Source organism: Xenopus laevis, chromosome 4L, assembly GCF_017654675.1.
Source record: "Xenopus laevis strain J_2021 chromosome 4L, Xenopus_laevis_v10.1, whole genome shotgun sequence".
NCBI classification, from domain to species: domain Eukaryota; kingdom Metazoa; phylum Chordata; class Amphibia; order Anura; family Pipidae; genus Xenopus; species Xenopus laevis.
Window position 1 is genome coordinate 30617434 of NC_054377.1, and position 17492 is coordinate 30634925.

Genomic DNA, 17492 nt, shown 5'->3' on the forward strand with positions numbered 1-17492 from the left:
TGAATGAATCAACTAAACCTCAAACTCAACCTAACAAAAATTTAAATGATTATATTTAATCTTAAACCTGGGCCTTCTCCCCTCTTTACTACTTATATTAAAGGCATGCTCGTGAAAACACTTTTTAAGTCAGCATGTGTCTGGGTGTAGTCTTTGACTCATTCCTCTCCTTCCCTGATCATATTAACACTGCAGTTAAAACCTATACAATTTTGCCAAACCCCATCCCTTTATTTAGAAACGTATGCATGCTCTCATCCTATCTGGCCTAGACTACTGCAACAAATTGTACTAACTGGTCCCCCTAACACCATCCCTCACTATAATCTATAATAAAGTCTGCTGCAAGAATCCTACTCTTCCTCTCATCTATGAGAGAACAGGCCACACCACTCCTGAAATCACAGCTTCCCTTTATTGTTTATGTAATAGCTTCCATTGGTTTCAAGGACAACTGTATTAAACCACAGATGCACTCTTGCATCAGGAGATTGTCAATTGGAAATGTGGTGGTGCTTTCAAGCCTGACTGGCAAGTGAACCAGCAACCACGTGTGACTGCTGTCAAAATTAATGGGGAAGAATTCCAAGCCTTTTGTTGTCTGCCCACTAAGCTACTAATTGGCCAGGAAAAAAATGCCAAGAGTCACTTTTTGTGCCATTGGTAGAGAAGCAATACACTGAGCAAATAAAGCAATTGCTATGTGCTAGCAGTGAATCATTGCTGGCATAAAATAATCCCTTACTTTGCTTGGCCTAGGTCCATATTGCTCTTCTCTCATATAGGGGGGAACAGAAGCCTTATCGTGGTTAATGCAAATTATATTTTTGTCGTGACCTTGACTGATCGATATCTGTATGATTTTTGGCCTGATATAGATCGGGAGGATGCGTCGGGAGCCCCCACACATGGGAAGGTAAGCTGCCGAATCGGTCTAAAGGACCGATATCGGCAGCTTTAATCTGGCCGGGTATTGCCATTTTAAGGTAATAAGCTATTGGGGATGCTACTGGGGCATTTTCAGAGGCACAGACCTTCCCTCTTAAGGGCTGTGGTCAACTTGGGCTGATACAGAACCTCAAAGCATAAGGCAGCATTTCTAGCCTATGTATTTTATAAGCTTTATTTTTTTTCTATACATTCATTTTTGTATTTTTCATTTGTATTGTCTAAAACAAAGCTTTTCACTACATACTATTAATGGATCACTTTTTATTTTTCCTATATCTATATATCTAAATGAGGTATCGGGAGCTAAGCTTCAGGACCATGTTGTACTTCCAGATCATAATGTTCCATGAAGGACGACGCAAGTTAATATCAGAAGGAACTGATAGGTAGCACGTGTGATGAATTGATGGAGAAGTGGTCAAATGAACAGGGCTCTACAAGGAGCTTCTCATAAAAGAAACACCCCACAGATTTACTAATAGCTTGTACAGTGAAATACCTTATACGTATGCTTAAGCACAAATTTATAAGAATATATGAAGGCAAAGTAGCTCTATAAGCAGAGAAAATGTATAATTTAAATGAAGTTGAAACACCCCTACAGAATGGACACATTATTATCATGACTATTTAGTCGACTTGTTGTGTATTTTGATCTTTGGATCTTTACTGGTATACAAGGAATAAAACAAAAGCTGGAAAAACACTTCTGGGAAATAATATTACATTGCGTGTAAAGAATTGTGCTTTGCACTTGTTTAGTATAAAAAAAACCTTATTCTTCTTACAATACAACGGTGTACAACATGCTAAAAGTTACATTTTAGATGAATTACTGGTTTAATTCTGATTTATAAGCTCATCAAACACCTTGCTTGCATTAATAAATACAATATGGGGCAGATTTATCAAGGGTCGAATTTCGAAGTACAAAAAACTTCTAAATTTGACCATCGAATTAAAAAGCTTCGAATTCGTATATCGAATTCGAAGATTTTTCAACAAATTTGGCAATCCTGCGGTCGAATAAAAATCGTTCGATCTTACTAAACAACAAAATGCTTTAATGGGTCAAATTTTAGCAGTAGCCAGAATCAACTTGGCAAAGAATTGGCTCCAAAAAACTATAGACACTCAAGGTATGGTAGAAAAAATTAGCCAGACACAGAATCTGTTATATTTGACGGCTTTATTGGCAGACACAGTGGAGAAACATACACAAATATGGGATCCATGGAACATGTTCCTGCATTCGTGAGAAATCTGTACAAGTAATGTATTTGGTGCCAAATGTGATGAATGAATACTGGTAAGAACAACTTAGGGTTATTGAAATCCTATACTAACCTTCCCGATCCTTCAAGAATATTATACTAAATGTAATGTATACGTTATCATTTGTCATTGCATTTGAAAATGTTAAAATAAAAGAGATTTAAAAAAAACAAAAAAACAAAAAAAAAAACGTTCGATCGAACAATTAAATCGTTCAAATCAAACGATTCAAGCGATCGATCAAAGGATTTTTATACGATGTGTAAAGACTTAGAAAAATGTTGTAGAAGTTCCCCATAGGCTAACATAGCACATCGGCAGCTTTAATTTGGTGAAGTATTGAAGTCAAAGTTTTTTTAAAGAGACAGTACTTCGATTATCGAATGGTCAAATATTCTAACTATTTTTACATCGAACAAAGTCGAAGTAAATTCGAAGTCGTAGTATCCTATTCGATGTTCGAAGTATCCAAAAAATTACTTCGAATTTAGATTTTTTTTACTTCGAAAACTCCCTCAAATTTACTTCGACCCTTAGTAAATCTGCCCCTATATGTATAACATAAACTTCTGGGGCCCACTTCTATATTGTTTGTCCTTCTTATTAACCACTTTAAATACTACTGGCTATTGCATTCCGATCCAAATTCTCTAGTTCTGTTTTCAAACAGCATTATTTTTTTCCTCCCAGCTTTCTCAGTGATTATCTTTTCCACATCCAAATCAAGTTTTCCCTTCCTACCATCACTATTACTGTTTATGAAATGATCACAAGACTTGTTCAATGAATTTAATGCCTCCAACCATTCCTTCATTCTGGCAGTCACTTAAATTGTTATTCTTGCTTGTTGACCACACCAGTGTTTTGTTTTTTTAAAAAAAAAAAACGGTGTAAAAAGCTGTCTGATAAATGTGCTACTAAATGACACAGTAACTTCCAACATAAAACTGACCACCCAACACTAAGGGGGTAATTAACTAACAATCACATTTTCCACAAATTTCTAAAATTTTTTAGTTTTCTAATTCTTTTTAAAAAGATCTAAAAATTCAAGATTTATGAAGTGTAAAATTCAAGATTTATGAAGTGTAAAAATCATGAACATTTTTTAGCACAGAGTTCAACATAATTTTTCATTAACATTTTTTTAATCAGATCTTTTAATAAATCTCATGTCATTTTTGTTGTTTTAGAGTTTGTGAGTTTGGTCATGGTTTCAAAAATCACTAAAACCATGAAAATTAGTTGTTATATAGGCCCACACATGTAATATTCAGCATTAAATTGCAAAGTAACAACCGGCATCAAAACAATAATAGCACAGCAAGTCCTAGCATGTAATTGCACACCTTATGGACCACCTATCTGGTTCTTGCTTTTTTAACAGGCAATGTTGGGCATGCTCAAGCAGTGAAGGGCAGGCCCAGGCAGTGTATGGCAGGCACAAACAGCACAGCACAGGCAATAGGGAACCAATCAGGACCTTTCAAGCACTCCTTGTATGTTGAATGGCAGAGTTGCATTTACAGGTCGCACGTGATGTCACACACCCCACAACTCTCTAAACTGAACTGGCTTCATTCAGGAAGGCCATGTCAGCTACTGGGCTCCCACAACTCTCTAAACTGAACTGGCTTCATTCAGGAAGGCCATGTCAGCTACTGGGCTCCCACAACTCTTTAAACTGAACTGGCTTTATTCAGGAAGGCCATGTCAGCTACTGGGCTCCCACAACTCTTTAAACTGAACTGGCTTTATTCAGGAAGGCCATGTCAGCTACTGAGCTGTTTGGCAGCAGTTAATTACAGGAATTCCATCCCTTAAAGGAATTGTTCGTATGAAAATAAAAACTGGCTAAATAGATAGCCCATGCAAAATAAAAAATGTTTCTAATATAGTTAGTTAGCCAAAAATTTAATGTATAAAGGCTGAAGTAACTGTATTTCTAACATAATAGCCAGAACACTACTTCCTGACACGTGGGCCATAACTGTTTGCTTTTGAATCTGAGCTGAATGCTGAGGATCAAAAATTTTTTATTTTGCATGGGCTATTTAGCCAGTTTTTATTTTTATACTGAACTGTTCCTTTAAAAAGCAGACATGTTTATAAGGTAGCAGCCAAAACTCTGGGGCAGGCACAAGGTAGACACGCAAGCTGGACGCAGCTGCCAGTTGGGCAGCGCTGGCTAACTGGCGGCTGCATCCAGCCCAGTGCTGACCAACTGGCGGCTGCATCCCGCCTATATGGTCTATATTATTGCAATCTTAAAGAGATTGACCTTTGGCCACATAAGATCTGTGAAATTGTACTGGCTTTTTTGTCCTGTGGGTGGAATTTATAACAGCTCCAAATAGACTGATGACCCACACACACAAGCAGAAGGGGGTGGCTTTTTTTTGACTGAATATGAGTTTGATTGGGCAGATGTATTTGAGGTCGGAGATGTCACCACACCAGCAGTGTGTATAAATATATTTATGTTGTATAAATATAAACACCAACATAGTATGTTAGTGATATCTATATCAGTTGTCAAGATAATCTATTAGTGACATCATAAAAGTCTCTGAAGAGCTTAGCTATATGGTTTGATATAAGGCAAGTTGGTAGTAAAAGACAAATGTTTTTGTAACCATGGCATAATGCAAGTATTATCTACTTTTACACGTTCAATTAAGAAAAGATATTAAGGCGGAGGTCACAATAAAAAAAAATCTTTTTTTAAAGTAAACAAAACAAACAAAACTTTACTACCTTTGTCCTGGTAAGTAGTCACAGTCAGCAGGTTAAAAATAGTAAATGCCTAGGCACATTATATGACTCCATAGTAAAATCAGACCCTAATATTCTCATAGGCACAAACATCACAGGTAGTAATGTGACCATATCTCCAGCCCCAACATACTAGCCCTCAGTTCTTAAAGGGGAATCTAAACAAAAAATGTGATTTGCTGTAAACTTACTCAGGGTGCTTCTCTGAGCACTTTTACTAAACTGCTACTACTAGCAGTTTTGGAGATATTTGCATTTTTAGACTGCAGGCTTTTAGCTCAGCTGAGGGTCAGCATCCCAACATCTCAGACAACACTGAAAGGGGCAGGGCAGGTGCAAATATATATCATTTAGTGCCATGGTGCTATACTTTCCCTACTGCCAAGGTATCCTTTGCTGCACCCTAAAAATATAGCAAAGATTAATCCACAATCCCAATATTGGGCTCAGAACTCAAAAATTGAGCACCACTGCTGTGGAGATAAGAACAAAATCTGTGATTCCATTCAGGATTGGAAAACAATTCTAGGCTTTATAAACACACACAGTCAACAGGATTAAGAACATTACTTTAATTGCATGATTTAGATTTGACCAAATCCCCAGAATTTGCCAACCAATCCAAACGCCAGCGTTTTTATGTTTACATTTCTTTAATTCAGCAAATTGATGTTCAGGACAGGGTAGAGCTAGCTGTGCTTAATCACTTTGCTGTTTTTTTAAATATCATTAGTTTCTATATGTAATTTTAAAATGCACTCCTTTGCTACAAGTTACTGAAATAAAAGAGCCAGCGCCAAAAGGCACGGGGGACAGACAAACAGGCAAATAGTATAATAAGTTTTGCAATGTTGCCACCTCTTGTGTAGGGAACAAGCCGTTTGTTTCACCATATAATTGTGACCCTCCTTTATTATCAACCTTCACCAAAGGGTTAAAAAAGACTCTCCTTAGGAGCTTGTTTGGATGGGTACTCACAAACAGCCAATATCTGTAAGCACGTAAAATCCTGGAGCTCCTCTCCTCGTATAGACTGTAAATCAACATGCAGCAGCAAATAGTGTAAAATAACTTTTTAATATTTATAAAAACAAAGCTTAAAATGCACTCACATGGCAAAGATTTAAAAAGAGCATATCTATGCACCGTCCACCTGGAGGTTCCCTGTATGCACCAGTTCACACGGATAGTCCCAAGATGATCAGGCTTAGGAGAGCGAATAGAGAATTGTTTACGTTCGTTCCTCGTGTGCAATGGTTGTTTGCGTTCGTTCCTCGTGTGCAATGTTGGGCGCCTGCCAGTGACGTCACCTGCCTTACGCGTTTCGTCTTGCGACTTCTTCAGAGGCTTAGTTCCGGCTGCGCATGCGTTGAACTTTTATTCCGTCTCTCCTTGCGTCACTTGACGTTTCCTCCTCCTTCGTCATTCGTTATTATTTGCATAACATGCAGCCTACCCATAGTCCGGCAAGTGTTACCACATTCAGAGCTATGCATCTCCGTGTACAGTAACAAAACAGATGATACTTTTACAGCTAACTACTGATTAGATCTTTGCACAAAATAAATAAAGAAAAGGCATTTTAGAAAAGCGTGTTAAGAAATATCAGCAAATATTATTGGAATGTGACCCATAAGCACCTGTGACTGATTTATGCTAGGCCGGCTCAAGAAATATCTAGTTGCATCTAGTCTATGGGAGATACATAAAGTTGCCCTTGAATGTTCTTTAAACCAATCCTGTGAAAATGTATGTTTCAGATACAATTGTTCTTTTTATTAAGGCTACAGCAGTGGTTGCTTGAACTGTTCACTTCAAGTTCTCCTTGGAGGTCGAATCTTTAGTGACGGTACCATTTAACTCATAAAAGGTTATAGATATTTAAACATTTTCATCTGAGTCATCCAGCTAAACTGTATACAATAAAAAATAACTAGAAACTTTACTAGAAACTACAACTTTGGACATTTAGTTTAAAGGAACAGTAACATCAAAAAATGAAAGTGTTTAAAAGTAATAAAAATATAATGCAGCGTTGCCCTGCACTGGTAAGGGCACAGACACACGATGCGATTCGGGGAGATTAGTCGCCCGGTGACAAATCTCCTCTTCCTCTGGGCCACTAATGTCCCCGAACTGCCTCACCTCCCTTCCCCAGGCTAGAATGAAAATCGCAGACGGGATGGCACTCCAAGCGCTTCATTTTTCAAAGTTGCCCGAAGTTTCCTCGTGAGGCAACTTCGGAAAACTAAGCGCTCTGAGTGCAGACTCAGCCCGAAAGCCTTTAGGGAAGACATGATTCACTACAAATAACAGTACAGGTATGGGACCTGTTATCCAGAATGCTCGGGCCCTGGGTTTTTCTGGATAACGGATCTTTCCGTAATTTGGGTCTGCATGCCTTAAGTCTACTAGAAATTCATTTAAACATTAAATCAACCCAATAGGCTGGTTTTGCTTCTAAGGATTAATTATATCTTAGTTGGGATCAAGTACAAGCGATTGTTTTATTATTACATAGAAAAAGGAAATCATTTTTAAAAATTTGGATTATTTCCATAATTCGGAGCTTTCTGGATATCGGATTTCCGGATAAGGGATCCTATACCTGTACTAGTTTTCATAGTTGATAATGTTAAGGCAGTGGTTCCCTGGGGGAACAAAGCTGTTTGAAAGTGAATTTAAGGGCAGTTCACAACCTTTTCTAACATGAGTTCAATGAATCAGACTTGTGCAGAATATACCCTACATCTATATCTTTACTAAAGAAATATCTATGGTTGTCTTCTTTTGTTGTCTCGCACTAAACAAGAAAATGAAACCAATTGCAAATTAGTACATCCTGTTTCACTCCCTAGTTTTGCTGAGTCAGTGTTTAGCAGTCCGAAGGCTTGTTTATGCAGAGCTCATTTTCTCCCTTTACAAATTATGCCATTACAGGGGAGAGAGCGAACAAAAAAATGGAAAAATTTATTTTTTTTATTAAAAGAATTGGCACAATACAATATGAACGCAACTCCTATGTATTTTGCAAATTTTTAAAAAAGATGTTTAATGTGCCTTTTGTCCCAAATTTGTAGATGAGTGTACTTTACTTGCTCGAATTTCTCTTAAATTGTATTAAAAAGTGTATACAGACATATACTGGCCATTTAAAAAAAAAAAAAACTGCCAGTGAAGGCTGAGACAAGCAGGGGTCTTTCATACCCAAACTAGTTACAACATGCTTCTATAAAGATTCTAACCTCTCAATATGCCTTGCTAGACAAGTATCGGTCGAGGCAGACTATTCAGGGGTATCCTGTTTTTTTTAAGCAGCCTATCGCGCGGTTTAACAAGTCTCTGCAGGCCCCTGCATATGTGCGCTCACTCAGTGGGAGACAGGCAAAGTAGCCCTGTACAGCAGATCCCGTGACTAGTCCAAACCCCCCCCCCCCTTTCAATGGGCCACCCCATGGTTAGGGGGTCTGCTGTATGGTAGTTACGCCACTGAACTTAATCCACAGTGGCCAGTAATAATGGCAATGGCACACGAGAAGATTTGTCAACAATGAGAAATCTGCACTACTGTTAAAAATGCCTTTCTCTTCACTAACATTCAAATTGCCACATGATAAAACACATTACATGCAGCGATCTGGCTTATTCAAAGAAAAATGCCTTCTTCTTGAGCCAGATTGCTACATGTAACGTGTTTCTCTTTTTTGCCATTGCCCTAAAGCCATAAATTTGCCCTTATCAGTTATCCATCTTACCTTGACATCTTATCTTGACATCTTATAATTAGTGACTGTTTATATGTTAGAAATAAGAAAGGTAAACATATGCAAACAGACCAAACAAATAAGCAAGTTTTTATCATTTAGGGTAAGAACATTGGAGATGTTTTGTCACCAATTTAAATTGCAATGTAATGGCACGCGGGATTACTTTGTACATTAGGGTAAGGTCACACTGGGTGACTTACCTCCTTGAACTGCTTCCCGTCTTCCGCCTGCTAGAATAAAAAATCGCCCGCGGCATGGCACTCGCAGCGATTCGTTTTCCGAAGTCACCCGAAGTGGAAGCAGTTCGGGGAGATTAGTCACCCCAAAGAAGAGGCGATTAGTCGCTGGGCGACTAAATCTCCCCTAATCTCCCAGTGTGACCTTACCCTTAAACTCCCCATAGACGCGACGATTCTTCTTGCCGAACGACCGTTTTTATGGAAGCCCGACCAATTATCGAAATTATCGTGCAGTTAGTGGTATTCGAACGATCGTACATCTTACGATTTTCTGTCGGTCTGTCGGGAAATTGATCAGCCAGGTCAAAAAATCTTTGTCGGTCCCAGTGCAATCTATCTATGTTTGCAGGGCCAAGCAGGCAGCTCCCCTTTGTTTTCCTGGTAAATTGGTCTTTTTAGTTGATGGTAAATTCGTACGATCGTTCTGAGAAGATCGTGGTCTCATGATCAGGATCTGATCTTTTAAAAATCTCAACATCTATGGCCAGTTTAAGGGTCTGGCCACACGGGCACAGGGTCGGACTGGAAGTTGTGGGGCCCACCGGGGCTAATGCCCCAGGGCCCCCCTTCGGCCGCCGCTGCCGCTCCAGAGTGCTTCAGGGGACAAGTGTGCATGCGCGCGGTGCCGCGTTTGTGCGCACGCGCGCAGCGCTACCTTTTTGCGCATGCGCAGATATTTTATTCTACCGCGACCCCGAACAAAGTGGGGTCGCGCTGCCCCACTAAGTAGCGGATCTGGGCCGGCGGGGCCCACAAGAGCCCGGGGCCCACCGGGGTTTTTCCCGGTGTCCCGCCGGCCCAGTCCGACACTGCACAGGCAGATTCGGGGAGATTAGTCGACAGGCGACAAATCTCCTCGATCTGCCTTCCGCTGGCTAAAATGAAAATCTCTTGGGGGCAGGCACTCAGAGCCTTTGTTTTCCAAAGTCACCCGTAATTGCTTCACAAGAAAACTTTGGACGACTTCGGAAAACAAAGCCCCCCGAATGCCTGCCCCCAGGCGATTTTCATTTTAGCCGGCAGAAGGCAGATCAGGGAGATTAGTCGCCACAAAGAGGAGATTTGTCGCCTGGCGACTAATCTCCCCGAATCTGCCCGTGTGTCCAGACCCTTAAGCAGCATGTTTTAATAGCCCAAAATAGCCCATACAGTAGCAGCTAATGATGTGTTTCCAGGCTACTCCTAATTTTCATTCAAGTCTACAAGACATTAATTGAGGCAATCTGGAATCCCATATTTGGGATACTAAAAAACAAGGTACTTAAAGTGCCTAAGCAGTCCTGTGTTTAATTACCCTTAAACTAATATCAGGATCTTTGCTTCCAATTTTGCACAAATATTTGCCAAATCAGTGATTTTTCCACCTGTGGCAAAAAATGCCGGTGGAGAAATTGCTGTGTGTTTTAGGCTAAAGGGTTTCGTTCAGCTGTCAGGCCTGTACATTATAGCATTGCTGAGATGGATTCCAAACAAAGGGAATATGATTTATATGTATGTGAGCTATAACCACTGCATCTCCTAATTTACAATGAAGGGTGATAGGTTCTTAGCTGCCTGCCAGACATTTCTGCAGTTCAATTCATCCAGAGGCAAGGTTATTTTGGATACTTTGTCAATTGTTGAAGAATCGATTTTCTGTGGGCAGCCCAGACTACCATCTCTAAGGTATCAGATTTGTATGGCCATGGCATATAGCTGCCCCTCACCCTTTGTTTTCTGAATAGACTGTTTCAGACAAGTTAAATTGCACAATTACAGGACAAAAGGACTGTTTGCTTTGCGATCTGGGATGAGGTGTGAGGACAGTCAGTGTTTGAGCAGGGGGAAGGGGACTGTTTACTTGTACATTTCTGTCAGACTATACTTTTTAGAGTGATTTTTTTGAGAAAATACATAGTGCCGGTCTATGTTGACGTGTGCAGCCTGTTAAAAGCTTTTCTCTTTAATGACCTCTTAGGCTAGGGGCACACGGCGCGATTTCGCCGCGATTCTGCGCTGGGCGAGTTGTCGCTGCGTTTTTTAAGCCGAAATAGCTTTGCTAACTTTGGCGCTGGCGTCAATGCAAATCGCGGCGAAATCGCTGCGCTAATTCACACGCGGCGATTCTTTTTCTACTGTCGCCCGGAAACGCCCAGCGAGGCAACTTCGGACGACAATAGAAAACGAATCGCCGCGTGTGAATTAGCGCAGCGATTTCGCCGCGATTTGCATTGACGCCAGCGCCAAAGTTAGCAAAGCTATTTCGGCTTAAAAAACGCAGCGACAACTCGCTTAGCGCAGAATCGCGGCGAAATCGCGCCGTGTGCCCCTACCCTTAAAGGGGAACTGTCATTAAATAATATAGTAAAAGTTTCAGGGCATTTTACATCAGCCCCAGAAATTCCAGCTCAGGCCTTGTATCCACAATCACGGGTCATCTGCCTATTATATGCACAAGGACCATCCACAAGTTAATGTGAAGTTGGGGAGGCGAGAGGTATACTCTCCTGCTCCACAGACAGCAGCTCTGACTACCCCCATCTGAAAACCCCAAGACTTAGCTCTTGGATGCTTGTTAAGGACTGCACTACAACTGATGAAGTTATGATACATCTACCTCTACTTGTCCCTGGTAAAGTGCCATCTGAGACAAGGTCCTAATCTTGTCTATTGAAAGAACCACACTGAATGGAGAAGACAGTGTTAGAGCTTAGGTTAACTAGTGGAAAAGTCAATGACCAGCATATAGCGGTAGTCTAATTATTATTAATGTAAATGTACAGAAGGACCATATTTTTGCATGTTTCTTCCCCTGGCCATGTAGATAAAGCTTTCCAATGCACAAAAATAGTTTATTAAGTGTATGTGGGGGGGGGTATTTTTAATTCTGAAAGATTATTTTCTATGAGGAAAAAGACACTTGCAAACAAACATGTGTCTATGTGTCTGCCCCAAACCCTTAAGAAGCAAGTTTTTGGAGACCTCGAGATTTTTGATTGGATCAGTGGAGTAAAAAGAAAAAAAGTTACTGGGCCACAACGCAAATTAATTTTAGGGCACTCAGCATAACCAGAGGTTACCCTATTTTGCCAGTATATGTTGAATTTGCTCATTAATTAGGGCCTCTGCTTCCACTGTAGTTAAGCCCTTGGATTGGATGACAGTTTTAACTGTGCCCAGAATTAGGGTGATGTCTGATGTGACATAAGGTGCCTCCTCTGAAAGTGGAGAACACATCAATACTCGTCAGTTATGCAGCTGCCCTGTGTCCGTAGTAACAATACCTATTTCTGAGCATATCAAGTCAAGTCAGTTTTTATTGTCATCCTAGCTGTATAAAAAGTGCACAGTGAGACAAAATAGAAGAATCGCATATTAATAACCTCATCTGTAAGCAAAATTATATTTGCTTCCTTCCTCCTCACGTTATTATGATTAGAGCTAGTTAAACTAGTGGCAGTATGCCAGTGAAACATGAAAAACTCTAAGAAACTAATACCAATAAACTCATGGTAGCTGAATCAGAGTGCGTGAGAAAAGAAAGGTTCGAGTATGCATATGGGTTTCTTTCAACTATGAGCAAATGCAATTGCATGCTCTGTACTTGTATAGTTATACAACTGTATAGTTGTATAAGCAACTATAAAGAGCAAATATAGGAGATTTTTTGTACACAATATTGTACAGACTCTATTGTGGCAATCAGCAGAGTGGTTTGAGGCTATGCTCTCTTTTCTCCATTTATGTCTGGCCCACTCTACAAATCATTTCATGCTAAATATTTTGATTGACATGGTTCTCTCAGGGAGATACAACCATGTGCCAACATTGTGGCAGCAGACACTGGAGATGCCATATGGTGACTGTGCAGGAAATATCCACTTAAATAGGAAATGCGTGGCCTATACCAGAGGCTGTCACTGTCATGTGGGGATTAATCAGGGACTCTCAATTATGCTTCTTCCCACTTGTCAAGGCCGGCATTTAACACAAGCAAATATTTCCAATTCAAATAAATAGGCAGAGGATGCAGTTGACTAAAGGTGGCCATACACAGAGAGATCCGCTCGTTTGGCAATGTCACCAAACGAGCTGATCTCTCCCCGAGATGCCCATCTGAGGTGGGCAATATCGGGATGATCCCATCGTGGGCCCTAGGGCCCAACGATCGGATCCTAACGAATGGTAACGGGCAGTCGGATCGAGGGACCGCATCAACAAACAGATGCAGCCATGATTCGACGGGGTTTTTAGTCCCATCCAATCGAGAACTAGCCGACTTTCGGCCAGATCTTGATCGGGGAAGATACACGGGCCAATAAGCTGTTGACTCGGTCTGTCGGCAGCTTTTATCGGCCCGTGTATGGTATGGTATCCTGGCTTTAATTGAACCTAGGGCCTCAGCATTGCAATCTGATATTTTCTTGCAATTGTCTGAATTGCTGGTTCTAACAACATATCCAACTGAAATAATGTTGCAGTAGTCAGTTCCTCTCCAGCCATGAATTTATAAGAATTCATATTCTACAATGGCTTGCATGCTTCCGTGATTAACATATAAAATGTAAACAGTAATGCATGGAACTACAAACAATAGTCAAATAATGATTTTTAGTTGCAATCACCTTTGCAACTTTAAAGGGGTGGTTCACCTTTGACCTTTCAGTTAAATATTGAATTGCAACTTTCCACTGGCCTTCATTTTTAATTTGTTAGTTTTTGCATTATTTGTCTTCTTCTTCTGACTCTTTCCAGCTTTCAAATTGGGGACCCTGACATAATCTAAAAACAAATCCTCTGTATGTCTACAGATTTATAGTTAATGCTACTTATTATTACTCGTCTTTAAATACAGGCCCATCCTATTCATATTCCAGTCTCTAATTCATACCAATGCATGGTTGCTAGGGTAATTTGGGCCCTAGCAAACAAATTGTGAAATTGCACTACTGAATAAAAAGCTAAATTACTCAGAAACCACAAAATATCCAATTGCAAATTGTCTCAGAATATCACTTTCTACCTCATACTGAAAGTTAATTTAAAGTGAACAACAACTTTAAAATATCTGGACATTTGTAATTCAGTGTTCCGTCTAAGGTGCACACCAAGAATTTTGTGTTAAAACACCAAATTTTGTATTAATTCTGACCAAAGCACTCAGGTTTTAAAAAGTGTGCTCAAAAAGTTTAAAATGTGCGCACAAAATATTTATTTTTGGAAGAAGGAATTAGGGAACATTGTTGTAATAAATGCATATTTGAATGTTTATTTGAACTGCATTTCTCTTATTAAGTCAACTTGTGTATTTGGATTGAGAATATTACCAACAATGATTGGAGGGAACTCCAATAAGAAAATTTATTGTTTTTTATTTTTTAAGAGAGGTGCAACATAGTCCCAGACCACTCCCAAAAAGTGGACACAGATATACTTTTGTATATATATAAGGTGTGCACACTCAAAAAGTAATCATTACCATATTCACACAGTGGTATTCTTAAAAAGCTTTCTTTATGTAATATAAATGTATCCACAAAATTACTTCTTACAATCAATTTGAATCAAGACTATTCACATATTAAAGAAAAAATTTTTTTGAGCATTTACATACAGGGCCGGAACTAGGGGTAGGCAGAGCAGGCACGTGCCTAGGGCGCAAAATTGGGGGGGGCGCCAGGCACGCGCCTTCTTTGCTTCTCCTACCACCTAGTCCGGTCCCCGTAGATGAATCCGGTGTGTGTGTGCTTTTTAGCACATGCGCACTGCGTTAGCTTTTCGCGCATGCGCGCATTCAGTTTTTTCTCGCATGCGCACATTTGGTATTTCTGCGCATACGCGTCTGTGGGCGTTATGCCGGCCAGGCAGCCTAGGGCGCCTGCCCGGGTTGGCCCGGCGCTGTTTACATACCACCAATTCGTAATGCGTATACCAAGTCAAACAAGTGAGCAGGATGGATTGAGAACCAAGGCTAGGCAAACCAACCACTTTCATATTATAGGGAACCTAGAAACTGTAAACTGTACTTTGTTTTTATACAGCTATAGGACCTTTTATCCAGAATGCTCAGGACCTGGGGTTTTCTGGATAAGGGATCTTTCCATAATTTGGATCTTCATGCCTTAAGTCTTCTAAAAAAAAATCATGTAAATATTCAATAAACCCAATAGGCTGAATTTGTTTCCAATAATAATTAATTATATCTTAGTTTGGATCAAGTAAAAAGGTACTGTTTTATTATTACAGAGAAAATATTTTTTTTTAAAAAAAATTTGGATTATTTGGTTAAAAGGAAGTCTATGGAAGACGGCCTTCCTGTAATTCAGAGCTTTCTGAATTACGAGTTTCTGGATAATGGATCCCGTACCTGTACAAAGGAGTACCTGGAAATGTTAAGAAATGGAAAACCACGGGGTTACACTTACAGGGAGTCTTTAAAGCTGGCCATAGACGCAAAGATCCGATCGTACGAATCGTGGATTCGTACGATTTGTCCCGACATTTTTCGTCCATCGGAGATCGGTCGTTTGGTCGATCGGACAGGTTAGAAAATTTCTGTCGCCTGCCGATAATATCTCTGCGTGTATTGCCGATCGTACGATTTTCAGTGGGAGACTGTCACTAGTGTTGTCAGACATAAGTATCGTACGATTGCTGTCAGGGGCAGAACATTGGGTGATCTGTTCTTATTTGATCGGAATGGTAAGGACTTTGATCTGAATGGTTAGTGGAGGGTCGGGAGATGGGAAAGTCCGATCGTACGTTGATTCGTACGATCGGATCTTTGCGTCTATGGCCAGCTTAACTCTGTTTTAATTGACTGGCAATTACCACACTTCGTTTCAAGGATGAGAATGAAATTGCCAGTCAGTGGGCGGCTATAAACGATTCCTTTGCAGACGGCACCATTATGTTTTATCTTCTTTCTTATCGGCTTGGAGCGGCCTTCATTACACAGTCAGAACCCTAGTCACAAAGTTATCACACATGCAAACATATCAAGTCTTGTTCCAAACGCCACGGAACTTATTTACACATGTAAACATTGCTCTCCTCCCCCAGGGGCGTAACTACAAAGGAAGCTGTGGGGTCCCAGGAGGTATAGGGGGACCCATGAGGCCCAAGTAATGAACAATTTCAACATATATGGTAAAACAGGACAATCTCTGGATATAAAATTAATTTGCTGTGGGGCCCAGTAACATCTAGTTACTCCACTGCCCCCAATCTGGTTATGGGGCGTCCTACCTGTCCTGGCCTGTATCTCATTATACAGCAACATAATTTCCACACCTTAAGCAAGCAGAACAGATGGAGTAAAGAGGCGGTAGCTTTCACTTTTATTGCAATGCACAGTAAAACTACAACTCAGACAAGGACTGTACCATCTTTTATCCTCCCCCCGTCACACCTTTCCAAATGGTTCCACCCAAACCTGCCCCTTGTAACACTACTCTCCGCGCTCCAACCTTCCTTTGCAACCTGGCTGGGACGTTTCACAGGATCAAGGTACAGGAAGAGCTGGAGCCAGGGACACGATTCTCCCTTCCAAGTGCCAGGAATCCCAAGAATTCCTGAAATCCGATCGTTTTAAGGCCCCTGCTCTGGAGAAAAGGTGCATTTTTTTTCAGGCGTGTTAAAAACAAACCACATTTAAATCAGTTTCAACTGCAAGCAAATCTGCTCTGCTTTCCGGCCTGAGAATGGATTTGCCGGAGTGTGTAACGCGCACGAAAATGGATTTGGGGGATTCCAAGAAAATAGTAGCATTTTTCTGAACTCCATTTTTTTATGTTCTCTCAAGAATTTGGCTCGTCGGCAGCAACAGAATTTACATTTTTGCTGTTTAAAAAGACCGAGAGACTGAAGGGAAGATACAGGAACATTTAGTCATTTATTTTTGTGGAACTACAGGATCTAAGTTCTTTGGCAGTCCGTGTGGCTGCATCTCTAGTCCAGCCATAGAGCTGCACATCCCCCTTTCTAATTCTTTTATATTTTAGCCCTTAGATTGCAGAGGAAACACTGCTAAACATATATTTTAGTGGAACTACGGGATCTAAGTTCTTTGGCAGTCCCTGTGGCTGCATCTCTAGTCCAGCCATAGAGCTGCACAGTCCCCTTTCTGATTCTTTTTTTTTTAGCCCTTAGAGTGCATAGGAAAGACTGCTAAACTGTTCCATTAATCACTATATTTTTTATTGCATAATTGATCATATAGCTTGGGGGTGTATTCCATTGGATATACATATTTTCAGTTGGTTGTGGTGTTGGCTTTATAAGTTCTTTGAAGACTGAAGTTGCAGAGGAGAGACACGCCATGTTTGAGTTTGACTCCCCTCCATATGAGGAGCCTGCCTCCCCTGTTCCTCGACATACCTCCCCTGTGCCCCGATCAGCCTCCCCTCTTCTCTCCCCTGCGGCCTTCGTCAATGCAGTGCAATACGCTAACGTGCTGGAAGGAAGGTTCAAGCAGCTGCAAGGTGAGAAGCATTTGTGTCTGCAC

The 17492-nt window shown here is 40.6% G+C and overlaps 1 protein-coding gene across 3 annotated transcripts in view; it reads left to right on the forward strand.

Annotated features, from left to right (window-relative positions):
- sptbn2.L (spectrin, beta, non-erythrocytic 2 L homeolog) overlaps window positions 1–17492 on the forward strand; it is a 115667-nt gene that overhangs the window by 38323 nt on the left and 59852 nt on the right. Inside the window, exons 3-4 of one of the 3 annotated variants that reach the window (XM_018257716.2) lie at window positions 9681–9710; window positions 17386–17469. The exons of 1 other annotated variant lie outside the window; for it this stretch is intronic. In XM_018257716.2, the coding sequence (XP_018113205.1) occupies window positions 9681–9710; window positions 17386–17469 (114 nt within the window). Of the gene's footprint in view, window positions 1–9680; window positions 9711–16430; window positions 17470–17492 lie in introns of those variants that run through there. One more of the 3 variants, XM_018257714.2, reaches the window with a different exon arrangement.